Here is a 16,927-nt window from a genome sequence, read left to right as displayed (position 1 = left end):
GAGGGGGAAGAGCTTCACCATCTGGGTTTCCCCCCCCCTGCTTACTCAATGGAACTGCTGCCTTGAAGCATCAATGCTTCTCTGAACACTTTTGAATTTTCAGTTTTCTGGAAGTGAAACATACCCCGATGATACGTGTGTGCGTGTGTATTAATCTCTCTTGAAGGGTGGAGATTTTTTCTCCTTTTAATTCATTCCTTTCTTACTGAAATCTCCTGTGTCTCAATTGAAAAACAAACCAAAATTCTTCCAGGTCTGCTCTGTGAGAATACTGTATCCCCCCCAAAAAGCAAGGGTTGATTGTCCCATTTGAAGCTAAGAAAACAGACACCTACATAATATTCTTAGGAATTTGCAACAGCAAGATACTATTTCATTTGACAGGTGCTTTAAAAAAAATAATCCTCCACATACAAGCTGAATTAGAAAAATATTTTTATTTACAAGAGTAAATAATGTAGTGCAAGGAGAGTGGATTTAACCCTCAATAATGCATAGATTGATGCAATTTATAGTCTGTGATCTACATCATTTTGCAGAGGTGCATCCACACCTGCTTTAAAGGTCAGACATTTCCTACAGCCACTTAACCAGACAGCTTTAAATCAGACAGAAGGCATTTGCACTCCATACTTGTTATTCATATATCCCCTCTAACATTTATCAAATAAAATGTCACTTAAATAGGTGTATTTAGACATGAACATGAAATAAATCCTTGCCAATGTTATCTATGGAAGAATCAAAAAATAAATTGTTCATTCACTTTGTGTCACCTGTTCACACTCTAAATATTATTTATCCATTAGGGAAGCTACTTTCTCTGATCAGTGGCTCTTGGCAGGGCAGGAAACATTTTGTTGTGTCCACCAGCAAACTGCTGACACCTGTGAAACTTTGACCAAGGGTGAGTCAGCAGAACTACATTATGATCATATTGCAAATCTTCCTGGTGTTTTTCTTTCCCAACAAAACACTTTTCGCATCAGAGTTAGAATGGAATACAAAATGCCAAAAACCTAATTGTTATCACTGCATGTACCAAAGTCCTGGCTGGTGTGCCATGGAACTTGGAAAGTGCTGGTGACTGGGTTTCACTTTTATGTAATTTCCATGCTTCCAACTTGGAAAACTCTGGTAACTTCACCAGTAAAAATGCAGTAAAGGCAATTTAATAAAATACTAGATGTGTAAAGCTTCTTCATCACAACCAGTAGGAGGTTTGCTCATTCTTCAATTAGGCGAAGACTTTGCACGTTTTCTTCCAGTCCTTCAGTGAAATACAGTAGGATCATGTGTTGGGTATAATGAGATAATCTGCATTATCTGTTTAGAGTATTAAATTATAGGGATGTTTTTTCTGTACAGTGGAGAAATAAGATCAGTGAATTTCCCTACAATTTTGGCTGTTGGACTGCCTTATTAATGCCACTAATAGGGTCGGTTGCCAGTTCTTAGATCTGTAGTTGTTTACATCCCGTCTTCACAATGGGATGTCAACCTTAAGAAAACTACACTTCAGCTCGTAACAAGAGGATTCTGAGGGTTTGACTGCTGTTGTGATAAATTGTTTGAAAAAGTAGATTCATCTTGCTGTACTAGTCTGGTAGCATCCTCGTTGCTACTCCCTGAGGAAGAAGGTTCATCTGACAATGGTTCTGATCTTGTTCCAGGAGAATTATGGGCTTCGGAAAAGCGTCAAAAGAAATTATTAAAAAAGACCCCGCTGGGTCTAGGAAATCTATGCATCAATATTTAAATATTATGTGGATGTAAAATCACATATAAAAATAATACTCAAAGGTTAGGAAATATTGAAAGAAGAGTATCTCTGTAACTTTAACTATATACTTTGTACATATGTAGTATGAGTCCCAAGTTACATAAATTATAGCTAGTAAGAAAATAAAGCAGGGTTTCAGAATTATTTCCATAGTCAGCATATTATTGACAGCTATATGTCTTAAATGCTATCTAGGAATTAAAAATTCAAATAACCCTTTTATATTTAATAGTGTTTTGGGCTGTTTTTTTAAATACTATTCCCTATAGGTGTAAGTTGTCAATATGGAAAGTAATTTTTTCTGTACTTTATTACAGACACATGTCAGAAAACAGTACTTTCTGACATAGGCTTAAGCTGTCTACTGGGGTTAAACCACAACATAAGAAAATATACTTAGTGGAAGAAATTCTTTTCACAACTGGTAATATTAATTTCGCAACTTCCCAATCAAGACCGTCTTTTGTGATTTGAAGTGAAACACTTGGTTGAAGCTGGCAATGCTTTTTAAATGACGACTCATTATTTTTGCATGTGATGGCATGGGGTTTTTTTCCCTTTCCTGAGCAATGTAGCTTTGTCTCTGATATCTCTTTCAAGATGGTAAAAAAATAACGGGAGTTTTAACAGACTGAAGTCTGGCACTTGGTTTTCTGTCCCTTCATATTCTCTGTCCCATCAGAAAAGAGAACACAGAGCAAACCTTCCTAGTTTAGGACAGAGGGAGTCTCCAAGTGCTGATGGAATGTATTTACTGATTCTGCTACTGGTCTGAAGAGGCTGAACTGCCGCCTCCCAAATTACTCCAATGTACCAGCTTCTGAACCTCACTTTTTCTCCCACCTTGTATCTGAATGGATCCAGTCATATGAAACAAAGAACATAGTCTCACTGCATATTGTGGTGACAACATATAAAATCAAAGCCATATAATTACTCTAACACCACCACATGTTGAAGTGGGAAATAATTTCTTATTTATAGTCATAATCTCCTGCATTTAATGTTTTTATTAAGAATCTCCTTTATTAAAGGAGACCCTTTATTCTCCGCAAGCCAACAGGTTTAAACCTATGCCTCGCTTCATCCACCCCTTTTTAATGATCAAAAAATAACTTGTGTGTCAAAGAAGCTGCTGTTCAGAGGTACCTCTACCAAATATAGAATTCCTGCTTTTATTTTTGAAGTTTTTACTGAAATAAAAAGATCGCTCCTCTTTCTTTGGTTTTCCTGTGACAAATACTTACCAGATAAAGCCTGAAAATACTGCACTGCAAATGCAACCAGAACTGATAGAAGAAAGGTTCCCATGAAGTAGATCTGTGACAGTAAGTTTAAAAACATAATTAGAGCAGTGCAAAGCCAAGGTAGTGCTCCAAATGAACTGTGCGTGTACCAAAGGAGCAATACATACCAGAGTAGATTGTAAAATATTGTTCCAGAAAACTCTCATGTAAAAATAAAGCAATGCTAATGAGCATGGACTAATTGATTCTTGGTTACTATTATTCCAGCACCTACAACAAGAAGATTAAAACACCTAATTAGTCGTCCTCTACCTTTTTGTGGCATCTGTCATCTGGGAATCTCAAATGGGTTTGCAGTGAACCTCAGTAACCCACAAAAACAAGCAGATAGTACCATCACTATCTCACAGATGGTGAAGTAAAAATTCATAGGAATACCAGATTAACCTCATTAAGCACAGAATACCTTTCTCTAGGAGTGTATTTTTTATTTTCTTATTAGTCAACAACGGGTCTAAGCATCCAGGTTACCCTTGCCAAGCAGTCATAGTACAACGTTGAACCCAAGATACTTTGTTCTAACTAATGTGACTCAACAGCAGTAGGACTTGATTTAAGATTAGATGTACAAAATTTAGTTGCCTATGCAGGATGCTGGTGCCTAACCCCCCTTTAGAGACAACGGAGTACTACACAATGAAGTCAGAGCTTGAAGAGTGCTTTAGCTGACTAGCTACGAGGCATCTGTTGTGGGGTGAGCTGAGTAACTTTCACCTACTAGGGGGATTTAGACAGCTAAATCACAGGCACTTATTTCAAGCTAAAATTGATTCTCTTCTACCAAGCTGAGGAGGGAGGGGTGAGTGGGGGTGGGCTGTGTATATATCAATATATAAAATGTTTTTATATAAAAATGTATATAAAAAGATATATTTTTGTATAGAATTATATATGATTTATATATTTTATATATATTTTTTAAAAAAAAGTACGTGCCCTTCTGGACAGAAGTGTATGACAATAGGAAAACCCTGCAGCACTGGCAACTCTGGAGTTACTCTCACTGCAAAGAAGATGGATTCAGCACAAGTGAAGGCAGAATTTGGGCTCAAGCTTACAATCCCAGATGGACCAACTGGTCCAGAAGCCCTATTTATCTGACTGGTAATTTCATGTGGAGTGGAGGTAATTTAGGGTACAAGTTCAGGCTAACTGCAGTGAAGAACAATTTCAGTAGATTGTTGGTGAATCAACAAATGAGCTTTTAATGTTGATATCATCTCCACTTTTTTTTTGGGTCCCACAACACTCAGTATCTAAACAGAAAATAAACCACTCATTCTTGGTTCACAGCCTTGTGTATTAACTGTTAGCTCCTCCTTTAAATATCTCAAAGGCAATTCCACAAATCCACCAAATAATGTGTAAGCTTCCCATTCCCACTGTGCTTTCCAACACATGTTGCTTTGCCCAGGTAAAGGAAACCTAAGTTCTGTACTGGAACCAGAGGTCTCTAGATGGTTTGTGCATGAACAGTGCTGGCACAGGCAGTTCAGGCAGCAGACCTGTAACCTTCTCATATCTAATATTCTGTGCCACAACATCTGTGCCAGGCTGGAACATCTTTGCAGAATAAATAGGAAGGACGGCCATAATCCCAGTTACATACTTTTAAGTTCCATATTAAATAATGCTATATTTACTATTAAAAGATTGTTTTGGACTCTATACAAATCATCAGTGACTAACTTAGGAAATTAAATGTATCGGATTGGAAAAGATCTCCTGGACCATTAAATCCAGTCCCTGCTATTTCAGATAACCACATATAATCAGGTCTCTAACAGGCATAAGCTGAAATATATTTAAGTAATTTAAGCATTTCAAGCATGTTGACCTTAACCTGCCTTAAATCATACAAGTGAACGAAGTTAATAATTACGGGAGTTGCTCTTCTCCAGAGTAAATGCTACTCATATGGCAAAACAGAAGATGCTGATGAAGGGGAAAAAAGACTCACCTGTAATAGAGTTCCTGAAGAAGTGATGTATTACTAGAATGCAAAGCCCGATCAATTTCCAAATGATCCAGAATGTAGGAAGGTATGGAGTTGCCCTCTTCTATGACAAGGGCCAAATTAAAGAAACCCTAACAATAAAAAAGCATACACACTTTTTAACCACTAAATTTTCATATGCATATTTAAGGTCTACTGTAAGCATCAAGTACCTAAATAATTGTAACCGTCTTCTATAAATTCATTTAGTATAAAGTGATCTTCACTGAATAATTATGAGAGCCTTTTCTCCTAACCATATACTGAGGTAAATACAGAAAATGCAAAAGAATTAACATTCACTTGTGACACCGTTTTCTTAGAAATCATCTGGAAAAAGATCTGAGCTTTCTCATTTTCAGTTGCTCTTTAAACACAGCCACCATATCAAACTGTAATTTTTTTATCTACTAGGGAAACACAGACTGAAAGCAGAAATGGATTCCTGTTCTGTTACTGTTTTATTCCCCTCCATGTAGCAGTACAGATTAACAGAAATCTGAATAGCTAAATGGAAAGCAGATATTTCCTCCAGACAATTTAAGTCCTTAATCTTACAGTTTTGACTGCTTGGACAAGTCTTAGGCATCCCTATGTCTCTTCAGAGCCATGAAGATGAACACACAGGAGACGTATTACAGGATTCCCCATCAGTTTGGCTTTCATACTTTAAAGTAACTGCTCATGCATCTCTTCTTCCCTTGCTAGTTAAACAGTAATGTTTTGTCCCAATATCCTCAAAACAGAATCCAACTGTGCTCCCTCTAATAAATTTACATAGAAGATATTGTCTGGGGACATTGTCACAGGGACAGGGAGAACAGAATATGGCACCCAGGACAATTCAGGAGTGTCTGAGGGCAGGAGACAGTGTTGAAACACAGCATGTCTTTGGTAATGTGATATGGTGTATCTTTTAATTATAAAGCATTTTAAGATTAAGCTTTTGTTGGTAGACTGAACAAAATTCACCCTAGGATTCACTGAAGATACCAAGGGAGATGGGCCAGTCTTCTTGTTTATATCCTAAAACAGCAGAGGCTAGGGCTGGAATACAACTCGGCAGTCTATTAATTCTTCCCCTTGCAGTAGCAAAAATACCAAGGTCACAACAGAATCAATTGTGCCTGGGTAAAGTAGCACTGAATTAGGTCATTCACAATCAGCTTTCAAAACAGCCTAATTCTAGGACCGTCCATCTATCCCAAGTGTACCTTCTGTCATGAAACAGCAACAACTGACTCACGAGGTATCTTGAAATAATTTTAACTTATTCTAGCAGGTTTCTTCAGTGCAGATATAGCCAAGCAGAATACCAAGTCTCAGATAGATCCTCAGATTTTTCTAAACTCTGGCGTTTTATAAACACTTTACAATGGCAGACCCACCTGTGAATCACCCTCTAAAGCAGCTTGTGCGTACATCCGCATTGAGAGCTCAAGGTCTTTAGTCTGGTTCTGGTAACCATAGTAGTAGAAATCGCCCATCTTCAAATAAGCTGTGGAAGAAACCAGTAGCAGAGTATTTGTAGAAATAGAATTAACCAACTATTACTGTGATTGAAAAGTTAATAGTAATTCTATTTAAAACACCATATTTAAAAAAAAGGTACTCTTTCTCTCTGATTGTCTCCATGACTACTTTATATCAGCCTGCCCACTGGAAATATTTATCTTGGATGAAATTTCTCATGGTTTTTCTTTAAGGAATTTAGTGAATGATATTGCTACTTTCACAAAAACAGAGACTTGGAGACTTTATACTGCATTCCTTCTTCACTTGCTGAATCCATCTTTGGGCAACCTGTAGCCTTATTATTCAGGCTAGCCCTACTAACTTGATGAGACTTAAAAACACACTGTTTGTTTGTTCTATACCTGTCACTATGGTGGCTGAACCCATCCCAAAAGTTACAGAACTTTGCTGGTGATAATTTCATTAGTTTCAAACCCAGCCCAACCCAGGACAACGGTAGGTATAGAATCTTCCTGGTCTAGAAGGAAGCAATGCCCAGCAAATATTTTACAAACATCTTTCTGTGATACTGCACAGTAATGAAATGCACCAACAGAGTGGGCATTAACCCAGATGGGAGCAAGCATGACATTGCACTAATCTATGCTAAAGAGTTTAAAAACTCCCATGACCGTGTCTACACTTATCTCACCTGAGTTTTCCCCAGATGGTCTGAAACACTTCTATACCTTGCCTGGTGCCTCTATGGCAGCTACCTATAAATCCCACCAGTTTTTACACTGGACTATAGCAGAGCTCTTCCAGGAAGCAAGTCGGTCACTGATCCAACAGCAAAGGCAGAAAGACTATGTGGAAGGGCTGGCACAGATGCAGAGTGGAAGGCCATGAACGCTGTAGTGAATCATTAGGAAGAGAGCTCCCCTCAACCACACCAACTGTGTCATTCCAGCCCTGGCCCACAGAGCACTCCTGCAACAGGCAGTGGCCTTGAGCTCACCCTGCATTGCACTGATAACGTAGCCCTGGAAATCTCTGCTGCCAGGGTTAGACTCTCCATCCCAGGTCCTACACTGGGGATTTGATCCTCCACTACTGCAGAGAGGGGTCTGAGATAAAACTCCCCTTATCTCTTCCTCACGTGAGTAACATAAAGTAATAAAATCCTTCCCTTATTGAACCCAGCAAGTCTTCTCTCATTTTCTTGAATGGAATCACAGTGTCACCCCATGAGTTTGACCTTCAGAAGCTTCTTTGATGTAAGATTGTACCAGTGGATCTCCCAAAGGGTCAACCAAACTGCACCTTGCTAAGGCATCTACAAACACCTCATGAAAGCCGACAGGGTTTGTCAGCTCCTGTGGCTTCAGGCTGTATCAATGTGGTATTCAGTTTCTGCACTGCTGTGTATTTAAATGAATAGTTTGAATTATTTTTACACTCCACTTTTCCACATGCATATTACAAAGCACTTGCTTAAACCTTCTTGTGAGACAATCAGATCAATGTTTTCAAATATTGAATAACTTACAAAAGAACCAAAATGATTTAGTCATTAAAGTTACAGATGTAGTAAAATTTAAGGCCAGAGGAATGTAACTTATATGTAAGTAAACCTTCTTTTTATTTCTTTCTTGTAACAGAGAATCCTTTAGTTCCCCAAGGTGAGCTGTGCCAATGTTGATAAACTCTGTACCCTAACAGAAAAATTCATTATAAGTTAGATAAGGAATCCTTTAGCCTTAGTCTCATGACTCAATTATGATATGGAAGTATATTTGCTTCTGTTTTTTCTCTTTGATAAAATAAACAACATGAGCTCCTAAAGTCTACTGATATTTTTTTCTTAACCCTTGAGTCAATTGCTCAGGCTCCTAAATATCTAGCCCCTTCTCACAGTGTAGCTTTTTTATTTTATTTTATTCAAATTTTATCCATTTTATGCCATACAAAGGAAATTCTCACAAAAGCTATGCTGAAATACAACTCTTAAAATACCTTTTTTCCCTCTCAAATTCCTATCGAACACTAAAAAGAAAATGTATGATAAGCAGGGATTACTCTTCCCTCAACTTCCTCACTCAGAAGTTGTAACAAACGTAGGTTTTGAAATTAAAAAAAAAAAAGTTAAAATTAAAATTCAGAAAGTATTCCTTATACATACCAAATGATGGTGCATTGACTTGAGAAACAGAGAAATTGTAGTATCTCCAAACACAATCAGTTGCTAGGTATTTCCTTGCGAGGTCCTAGAAAGAAAATAATTGACCTATTCATATCACAGAGAAGAGATTAGGATCACATTATTATTATTAACAAGTGTTCATTGCAGGATAATGAGTTGTGAATACATTTACTTACTGGTCTTTCTTCACAGATGTGTGCTAAATTTGACTGTGACACTTCAATCCCAGTTTCAGCTGCTAAAATGTAATGCAGCAGAGCTTCATGCCTAACGTTAGATTAAAAAAAATAGTGAAAAAACTAACAAAAATAACATGCATTTTAGTTATAGTTAAAAAATGTCACCAAATAAATTGGTAAGATCACCTAAGAGCAAAATTTTGGTACAAGGTTTAAAAGCAGGAGGCTGGCAAACCCATACAACAGCTACATCTACTGGCAATGCTTGGTGTAACAAGCCATGCTGGATCTCATGAATTTGCAGTGTTGTCTGTCTTGCACTGAACCGAGATTAGCCTCAGTGTGCATTTACTCTAAGTGCAAGACTGATAATAAAGTTGAATTGATATTAAGCAAAATTATCTATTTAAATGTTTCAGATAAAACATTCTTAAAAGACTCTTACCTCCTCCACTAATAAAAAATCCATATATTAACTTAGCTGTGTATGTATCTGTCAATCATTCATCCGAGTACTTCTTTGGTATGCTTTACCCTTTTACTTCTATGACTTATTTGTCTTGTCTTTTTAGACTATGGGCTCTTTGGAACAGGAATTGTCTCTCATTATATTTGAATGTGTGAATAAAGTAAGTCTCAGTCCCTCTATGGACTCTAGGCACCTCACTGACTGGAAAGCAAGTAATAAAGGCTAATTTTGCATTTGCAGCATAGCGGTTCAGTATTGCAGTACAGTGGTACACCATTGCTCATTATTCCAGAGGAGAGCATGTCTTTCATGTTCTCTATCACTCACCTACTCAGTATTATGAAGACTAAGCATTAAAATTAAGAGGAAGTCTTTAAAACCATGTGTTTGGTTTTAAAATCACAAGACAAAAAACCCACTTGGTGTACTTTTTTCTTACTAAAGCTTCCTATTGAAGGGTCATGCTTCCAATGATTTTCTCCACAACACAAAGCTAAAACCATGGCAAGTTTCAGGGTTCAATGGTATGTTTAACTGGAATTAAAAATGGCTAAATATGCATTTGACTTCAAGAGCAGGTGCTTAAGCAAAGAAACTTTAAACGGAATTGTGAAAGCCGTTGCCCTTACAGAATTAGCAGGTGTAACCTCCTGTTTCCCAACTGCTTCTGCAAGATTATAAATTCTTGTTTGTACTTGTCCTATAAAAACATCTGGGACAATGGAGACCTGGCACTGCAGGAGGAATTCAGGATACCTATGCTTGGAAGTCAGTTCTTCTGATCCTTAAGTCTCAAGGGGCAATTCAGAAAGAAACTACATTTAAGGCCTTTAAACCAGTCTCTGAAGATCAAACTACTATGACTAACAGGTGTGTAGAACACACGGCTGCTAATGCCAATGACTGAGGAACACATACTACTTGGTCTGCTTGGCAGTGTAACAATTTACCCTTGTGCAAGATACATGAAGAAATACTCAGAAGGAAAGATTTCAACGTGAACATACTCCTAAAACCAGAGATGACTAGGACCAGTGTTTGTAAGTGACTACCCATACACTCCCAGTCACTGGCACCTCAGGTGGGACTCCCAGCAGATTTTTCCTCCTAGCTGTTGAGACCAGACCTTCTGGGATCTTAATGCTCTCTACCTGTCACATACACAGGACTTTTATGCGACTGTATGCAGAGTGAGCTGGGTAGAGTCACAAGCTTGCACATCAGAACATGCTACAAAAATATTGACTAGGAGTCTTTCAGTGTTGAAAAGTGAGGTCAAGTCTCAGCAGAAATGTCTGTGATGGACTGAATAAAAAGAAACTCCTTCTAGGAATGGGTTACTCCAGAACAGTTCACTGACAGTGTCTTGTAGATCTCCTAAGCCTGAAGCACTAATTAAGCACCAGCAGGGGGAGGCTGCAGGACTAAACGAGCCATTGTCTTAATCATGTATGCCACTCTGATGCCTGCACATACAGTATCTGATGTCCATGCCTACAGGTTGCTGCAAAAATGGAACATCAATCTGGACGCTATTCTGAAACCTTTTGGTTGGTTCATTGGATATTGCAGCCTCCTATTATACTTTACAGAAAAGATAATACTAACTATATACAAAAAAAAGAACAAATCTAATCCAGCAGCCTGACTTCTCACGACATGGAATTATACAGAAGAGAGAAAGCATGGTTTTTGGAACAGAGGGAATATTAAAAGTGAAGGGTGCTCCTCTGACTAATCCAGTGCACATTACACACTACAGTATTCCAGGATGAAAATAACAGACAGCAGATACAACACTATTTCACTCTACAAACTCCCTCATTTTCACTTGATTCTGTCAGAACTATTGAATTATGCCTCAGGTCAACTCCTTCACTTTATGTCAATGGGTGTTTTGCTACTGATTTCAGTGGTGCTGCTATTTGTGTTTTTTTATGTTGATGGCCCAATGTTTTTTATTTTATCATGCTATAAAGAAAGTGCAAAATAGAAAATAAACTTGAAAAGAACATAACAAACATACCATGAAAGTTCCAGATAAGCATTGAGAGCTTTTCTGATGACATGACCTAAGTAGCCGTTCTTCTCTGCAATGTGTTTTGCCCAGCTGTAGGAAAGAACAAACAATAAAAAATGAACAGCTGTGCTCCAGTAATGTTATCCCCAACTCACACTGACTCAAAGGACACAAAAGGATAAGGGATCACCTTCTGACTTCTTCCATAAGACAAACTATGGGACTTCACAGTAATTGCTGCCTCAGTCTCGTAACTGTTGACTGAATGAGAACATTTTGTCCATTCATCTCCATAAGCATATCAGAGACATCCTGTGTTTTTTCTTGGCAAAATTACTTTTTTTCTTTTTTTTTTAAGAAAACAAACAGAAGTTAATATGTGCTATAACTAATAATCTGCCTTTTTCTTCATGCAAAATACCAGTTCTACCACATCAGGAGCCTGATATTTCTTGAAAATCAAATAAGCGTGGCTTTGTTAGATACAACCTCTCAGAGTTGTTCGATACAGTCTCTCTGAGTTGTTCTGGGAGAAAAAGTACTAAAAGTACTCAGCATCTCTCAAAATCTACTGGTCATTTAAATAATACACATATTAATGTGGATCAAACTTAACTGCAGAACTTTTGTCAAGGAGGTAAGCACCATGAAGTACAACATATTTAGACTATGGACTTAAAAGTCACCAATAATCAAAATAATCCCACCAGAAATATATTTTCCTTTAACAAATGGTTTCATTCCTTACATTACAGCTTTTTCTGGATCTCTAGGGAAATCTTCCATATTTCCTGTGATGTAGTACAGAGAGCATCGTAAAGTCCCTTCTATATGTCCTCCTTGGGCAGCTTTATAGAAATAGCGTGCAGCAACTGTCTGTGAAGAAACAAGACACAGTTAACAACTCTGCATTATTAACTGAGTTTATTGAGTTCCATTTCCCAGGTCTCATCTCATTAAATGAATTAGAAGAGGCAATTGGCTAATGAGGGCAAGCCAGTTTAACTACTTCTAAAGTACTTAGGTGAAAATGAATTCCTTTCTTCTAACTTTTTAATAGTTTAGGCTGGAAAAAGGTTTTTAAAAACATACATTCTGGTAATATACGGAACGTCAAATAGAAAAGTATCTAAATGTGTAACTAACACCTGGTAGCATACAAGTCTTGTGTGCACTGATAAAAGTAAAATTAGTTATTCACTAGTAGGGAGATTAATAAGGGATCCTGGAGAAGAGACACAGAATGGGACTTTTGCACTGGCAATGCCTAAGTGAAGGCTGGGGTGTGTCCAGCAGTGCACAACCACAGTGTTCAATCATCTGAAACTGGTTTATAAAAGATAACACGGGCCGAGCAGGCAGGGCCAGAGCTGCTGAAGCCAGAGGGCTGTGTGACTCTCCATGTTTTACCCTCAGAAACAGTAACCTGCAACGTGAACCAAAGCACCATACAGCCTGAAATAATTTATTCAGGAATTTTTTAACCATTGATACATGTTTTCTGTGAGTGACCATGGACTTCAGAGTATCCTTCAGAGCCATCCATAACAAAGTACTTCTCCTTGTCCATGGCTTTGGTGAATAAAGAAACCTGGTCACTTCTAGATGTACACTTAGAATCAGTCCACTCTGAAATGTGTATTTTGGTCCCCAGGGAAGGAAAACGTGTTTGCCAAATGCATGCGTTGGCGAGTACTGCTGCTGTTGGCAGCAGAAATGCTCACCGTCTGGAGTATATCCAGATCTCAGAACTCACAGGCCACACTGGAAACATCTTTCAGCTCCAAGCACAAGGTCTGCTTGCATTTATTACAGCCTACCTCACTATGTTTGTGCTGTTGGTCATAAACTACCTAGTTAATTAAAAGGAATATAACCAAAGTAGACCGTTCCTATTAGGGGAAAATTAATTTTGCACATGTCAATGAGAAAAGTTAATAAATGGGCTATGTCACAGAAAGACAACCAAAATACCGCAGTCTACCAGGACTGCATTAAATAGGTACATTGCAAGTCTGGCTTGATGGTCTTTCACCGCAGTTCTGAGGTTCACAGAAGCTATGTGAATGTAGCATAGCTGTTCATGAGTTCGGGGACAAGGTTCTGCTGCTTTCATCTATTGTGGAAAGCATCCTTTTCCTATATACTTTCCAATCTAAAACTCAGAGAAACCAAAAGGATCACGTGATGTGAGAGCACACACTATCCTGATTGATGTCACTGGAAGGAGGAAAGCAGAGGCAGTCCCTGGAGCTAAACCTGCACCTGTTTTTCTTCTAAATTAAAGGAACACAAAAACATGTACATAAGTATGACTGAGATATTTGAGTAACAACTCTCTCTCTAAGCAATCTGACTGAATTCCCCAGTAGCACCCTTCTTTGTGATGAAAGGTATCAAAATCCAACTCAGAGTGAACACAGCAGTCTCAAGAATGAAGCAAAATCTTCTAAAATGGGCCTTAATGTAAGAAATAGTATTATTAAATATTTACTCACTTGATTTCTACCAGGTACTCCAGGGTAAATCCCATCTAAATAAAGGACACCAAGGTTGTACGATGCATCTGGATTTCCCAATTCTTCAGCAATTAACCAGTGTTCGGCTGCTTTTCTGTAGTCTCTTTTAAAATTGTGGTAATACCATCCCAATCCATTCACTGCCTGGGGCAAGCCCTTAGAGAAGGAGAAGAACAGTCAGGTCACATGTCTGATTCTGCTTTGGGTCACTTCACAATTCCAACCTGCTGCTCGACTTTGGGTGCTCTTGTGACCTTGCCTAGATTCTAGATGCCTGGCACAAGGATCCAGCCAAAATTACACTAATCTAGAACTAAGGGATATAAAGGTTTGCTGGCTTTTTTTCACGCTATTCTTCCTTGTGGCCTCATACTGAGAGCATGGAATACGACTCCAGTGTCGTCTTATTCTATAGAGTCTCAGCCATGTCTGCATTCATATTTGTACTTGTTGACAAGAACAAACTGTGACTGTTTTTCACCTGTTTCCTCTGCAAAACCAAAAAGGGATACCTATTCTTGTGAACTTCCAGAACCTGGTTGACAGGATTAGCAATCAAAAAATCCACTTCTTTTAAACTAGAACATTTCTCTAAGAATAAATAGGAAGCAATGAACACAGAACTTTGTGATGTTGTTTCAAAATGTGTTTGACCAACATCCTACAGATCTGCTTAAGATAGTGCTACATGCTGTCACTAAGTTGCATCTTTGATCAATAATTAGGATCAAGAGGAGAAAATCTTCCTGGGACAGTTTTTATTTTGGTTGCAATGAGTCACTGTCTCCCTGCATAAACTGGTGGATCACATGGTGGCTGAAGTATGCCAGCAGTTCAAATTACTCTGTACCAATAAACGTGAACATGCTATTTACACCTATTTCATAATGTATGTTTAAAAGCGATCATGCCAGAACAGTGACATAAGGTAAAAACTGCCTAAAAAATGTCAGTGCACAAATACAAGTTATTTGCTTGCTACTGTTGGCTTCTACACTGCAGTCTCCTTCTGTAATCTCTGTAGAAAGAAATACATACTACCGGCACTTACAAAGGCTGTCTGGAAAAGGATTCCTTTTCCTTTCAGATTTAAACTGTGTTACTAACTTATCTATTAAAATGCAAAAGCAGTTAAACTTTTCAATAATTATAGCGTTATTTTTGTATAGAAGATGTGCACTGGAGCATAAAACCATAAGTATCTGGGTTCAAGGAGAGTAAGGAAATTGTTGTCTCTAGGATACTTCCTGGAATCTGTTCCTCAGATCCTGAATCAAGAGAATTTTGATTACACTGTGAAAGCCACTCAGTTTATTCAAGCCTTTCCCAAGCAGGCAGTAGAACAGGTAGTCTCTCCTGTTTCAAAAGAATGATAGAACTAGCACAATTCTTTTCTGATGGTCGTTAGCAGTGAAGCCCTATTGTCATTGTCAGCCATTTAACTGGTTCTGGTTCTAGAGCTAGGAAGGTATTCAAGGTCTAGGTACTCATTTTTATACTAAGGACCAGATCATGGCCTGGGTAATATGACTGTACTAGATCATTAAATGGAGCAAAGCTCCTCTTCTCTGTGGTGCCTGCCAGTGTTCCCCCCTGCTATGGAAAAAACAGACAGCTTTGGGACATCCAGATTTTCTCCCTGAAGTAGAGAAGAGCTGGCCAGAGAGAGCACATACAGTCTTTTTCCAGTCACCAGCATCCCCTGGAGGAGTCCTAACTCTAAGCAGAGAGAACTAGCCATAAACTGCCACAGCTCACAGGTGGTGGGACAGGAAGCCACCATGCTTGTGTATTCAGCTCTTGTGCTGCAGGAATGCACCATCACTCAGTGCAGACTGCAGAAGTACAATCCAGACCTTGGTCTTTACTCTTTTTCATTCACATTACAACTTAAAGATGTTTTGTTATTATAACAAAGCCTGCTAGCGTGGATTTTCAAAGATGGCAGTTATTTCTACCTGACTCTGGAGAGATCACCATGTCAAAAGCTTGAGCCTGGTAGGCACTCCTATGAGAAAGCATACTTAGTATGGTCTAGAAGAAAATGCTTAGGAACATGAGGAAAAAACATGCTCCTGGATCAACTATTCACTCTGTAAGTCACTTAACTATCATCAAGTTCCAAAAGATGTAAGTAGAGAGAATTCTTTTTTTTCCATAGATATTTTGGCTGATTTTGAGTGGTCTAGTCTCTCAGTTTGGGGAAATAAGACTTTCACCATTCATGGTGAAGACACTGGGAGAAGCAACCAGTATTTACCCAGAATTATGGTAATAGGCATTTTATATAAATCAGAGTTCATTATTATTAGCACCTGGTATAGGACTTTTACAAAGAAATATTACATTTCACCTTGGCTGCTGCTTTCTTCATCAATTCCAAAGCAAGTTTTGTATTCTTTTTCACACCTTGGCCCTAGGAAATAGATGTATGAAACAAATAAAGAATACATAATGAAAATTCACATATACACATTCAAGATACATTTAACATTGATACTATTATTTACTAGGTGTTATTTGGCTTTAAACAGCTACAACAAAAAAAGCAGCTTTGTGCTCATCCTTCATTCACAGCTTTACAAAATCTCAACGATCCAGTCTAGGAAAAATTATTTCACCAGTCAATCCAAGTGATTTTTATGGGTAAACAATATCATGGATCTTTAATTTTTGGCAACTAAGGAAGAATGAATAGCATTCAAAGGTGCATCGATTGTTCACAATTTGGCAATGAGTAAGAGCTCTCAGCTTTCCTGAAAAAGCATGTCAGAGTGTCTCCAGAGGATATACACAGATGTTATGCTGATGATGCCCATATAAATTAATTCCAGACACAGGTCAAAGAGACTATGGGTACTCAAAAATAACACAAGCAAAACTTAAGCAAGCATGTTGTAGAGAACAGCCCTCCATTGTCAAAGGAATGAGATGAAGACCTAATGGTTCTTTACTAATGTATCTAACCTTTAGTACTGTTGAATGTCTTACGAGTG

General features: G+C 38.1%; 1 protein-coding gene across 2 annotated transcripts in view; it reads right to left on the bottom strand.

Moving 5' to 3' along the window:
- Positions 1-418: 418 nt before the first annotated feature.
- SEL1L3 (SEL1L family member 3) overlaps positions 419-16,927 on the bottom strand; it is a 36,865-nt gene continuing 20,356 nt past the window's right edge. For both annotated transcript variants that reach the window (XM_049795192.1, XM_049795202.1), the window contains exons 14-24: positions 16,285-16,347; positions 13,911-14,087; positions 12,161-12,288; positions 11,419-11,502; positions 8,921-9,011; positions 8,724-8,808; positions 6,475-6,584; positions 5,051-5,178; positions 3,198-3,300; positions 3,031-3,103; positions 419-1,685 (exon numbers count right to left, since the gene is read on the bottom strand). In XM_049795192.1, the coding sequence (XP_049651149.1) occupies positions 1,519-1,685; positions 3,031-3,103; positions 3,198-3,300; positions 5,051-5,178; positions 6,475-6,584; positions 8,724-8,808; positions 8,921-9,011; positions 11,419-11,502; positions 12,161-12,288; positions 13,911-14,087; positions 16,285-16,347 (1,209 nt within the window). In that variant the 3' untranslated portion in view covers positions 419-1,518. The remainder of the gene's footprint in view (positions 1,686-3,030; positions 3,104-3,197; positions 3,301-5,050; positions 5,179-6,474; positions 6,585-8,723; positions 8,809-8,920; positions 9,012-11,418; positions 11,503-12,160; positions 12,289-13,910; positions 14,088-16,284; positions 16,348-16,927) is intronic.

This window comes from Accipiter gentilis, chromosome 3, assembly GCF_929443795.1.
Source record: "Accipiter gentilis chromosome 3, bAccGen1.1, whole genome shotgun sequence".
NCBI lineage: Eukaryota > Metazoa > Chordata > Aves > Accipitriformes > Accipitridae > Astur > Astur gentilis.
This window is presented reverse-complemented; position numbering and strand designations above follow the sequence as displayed.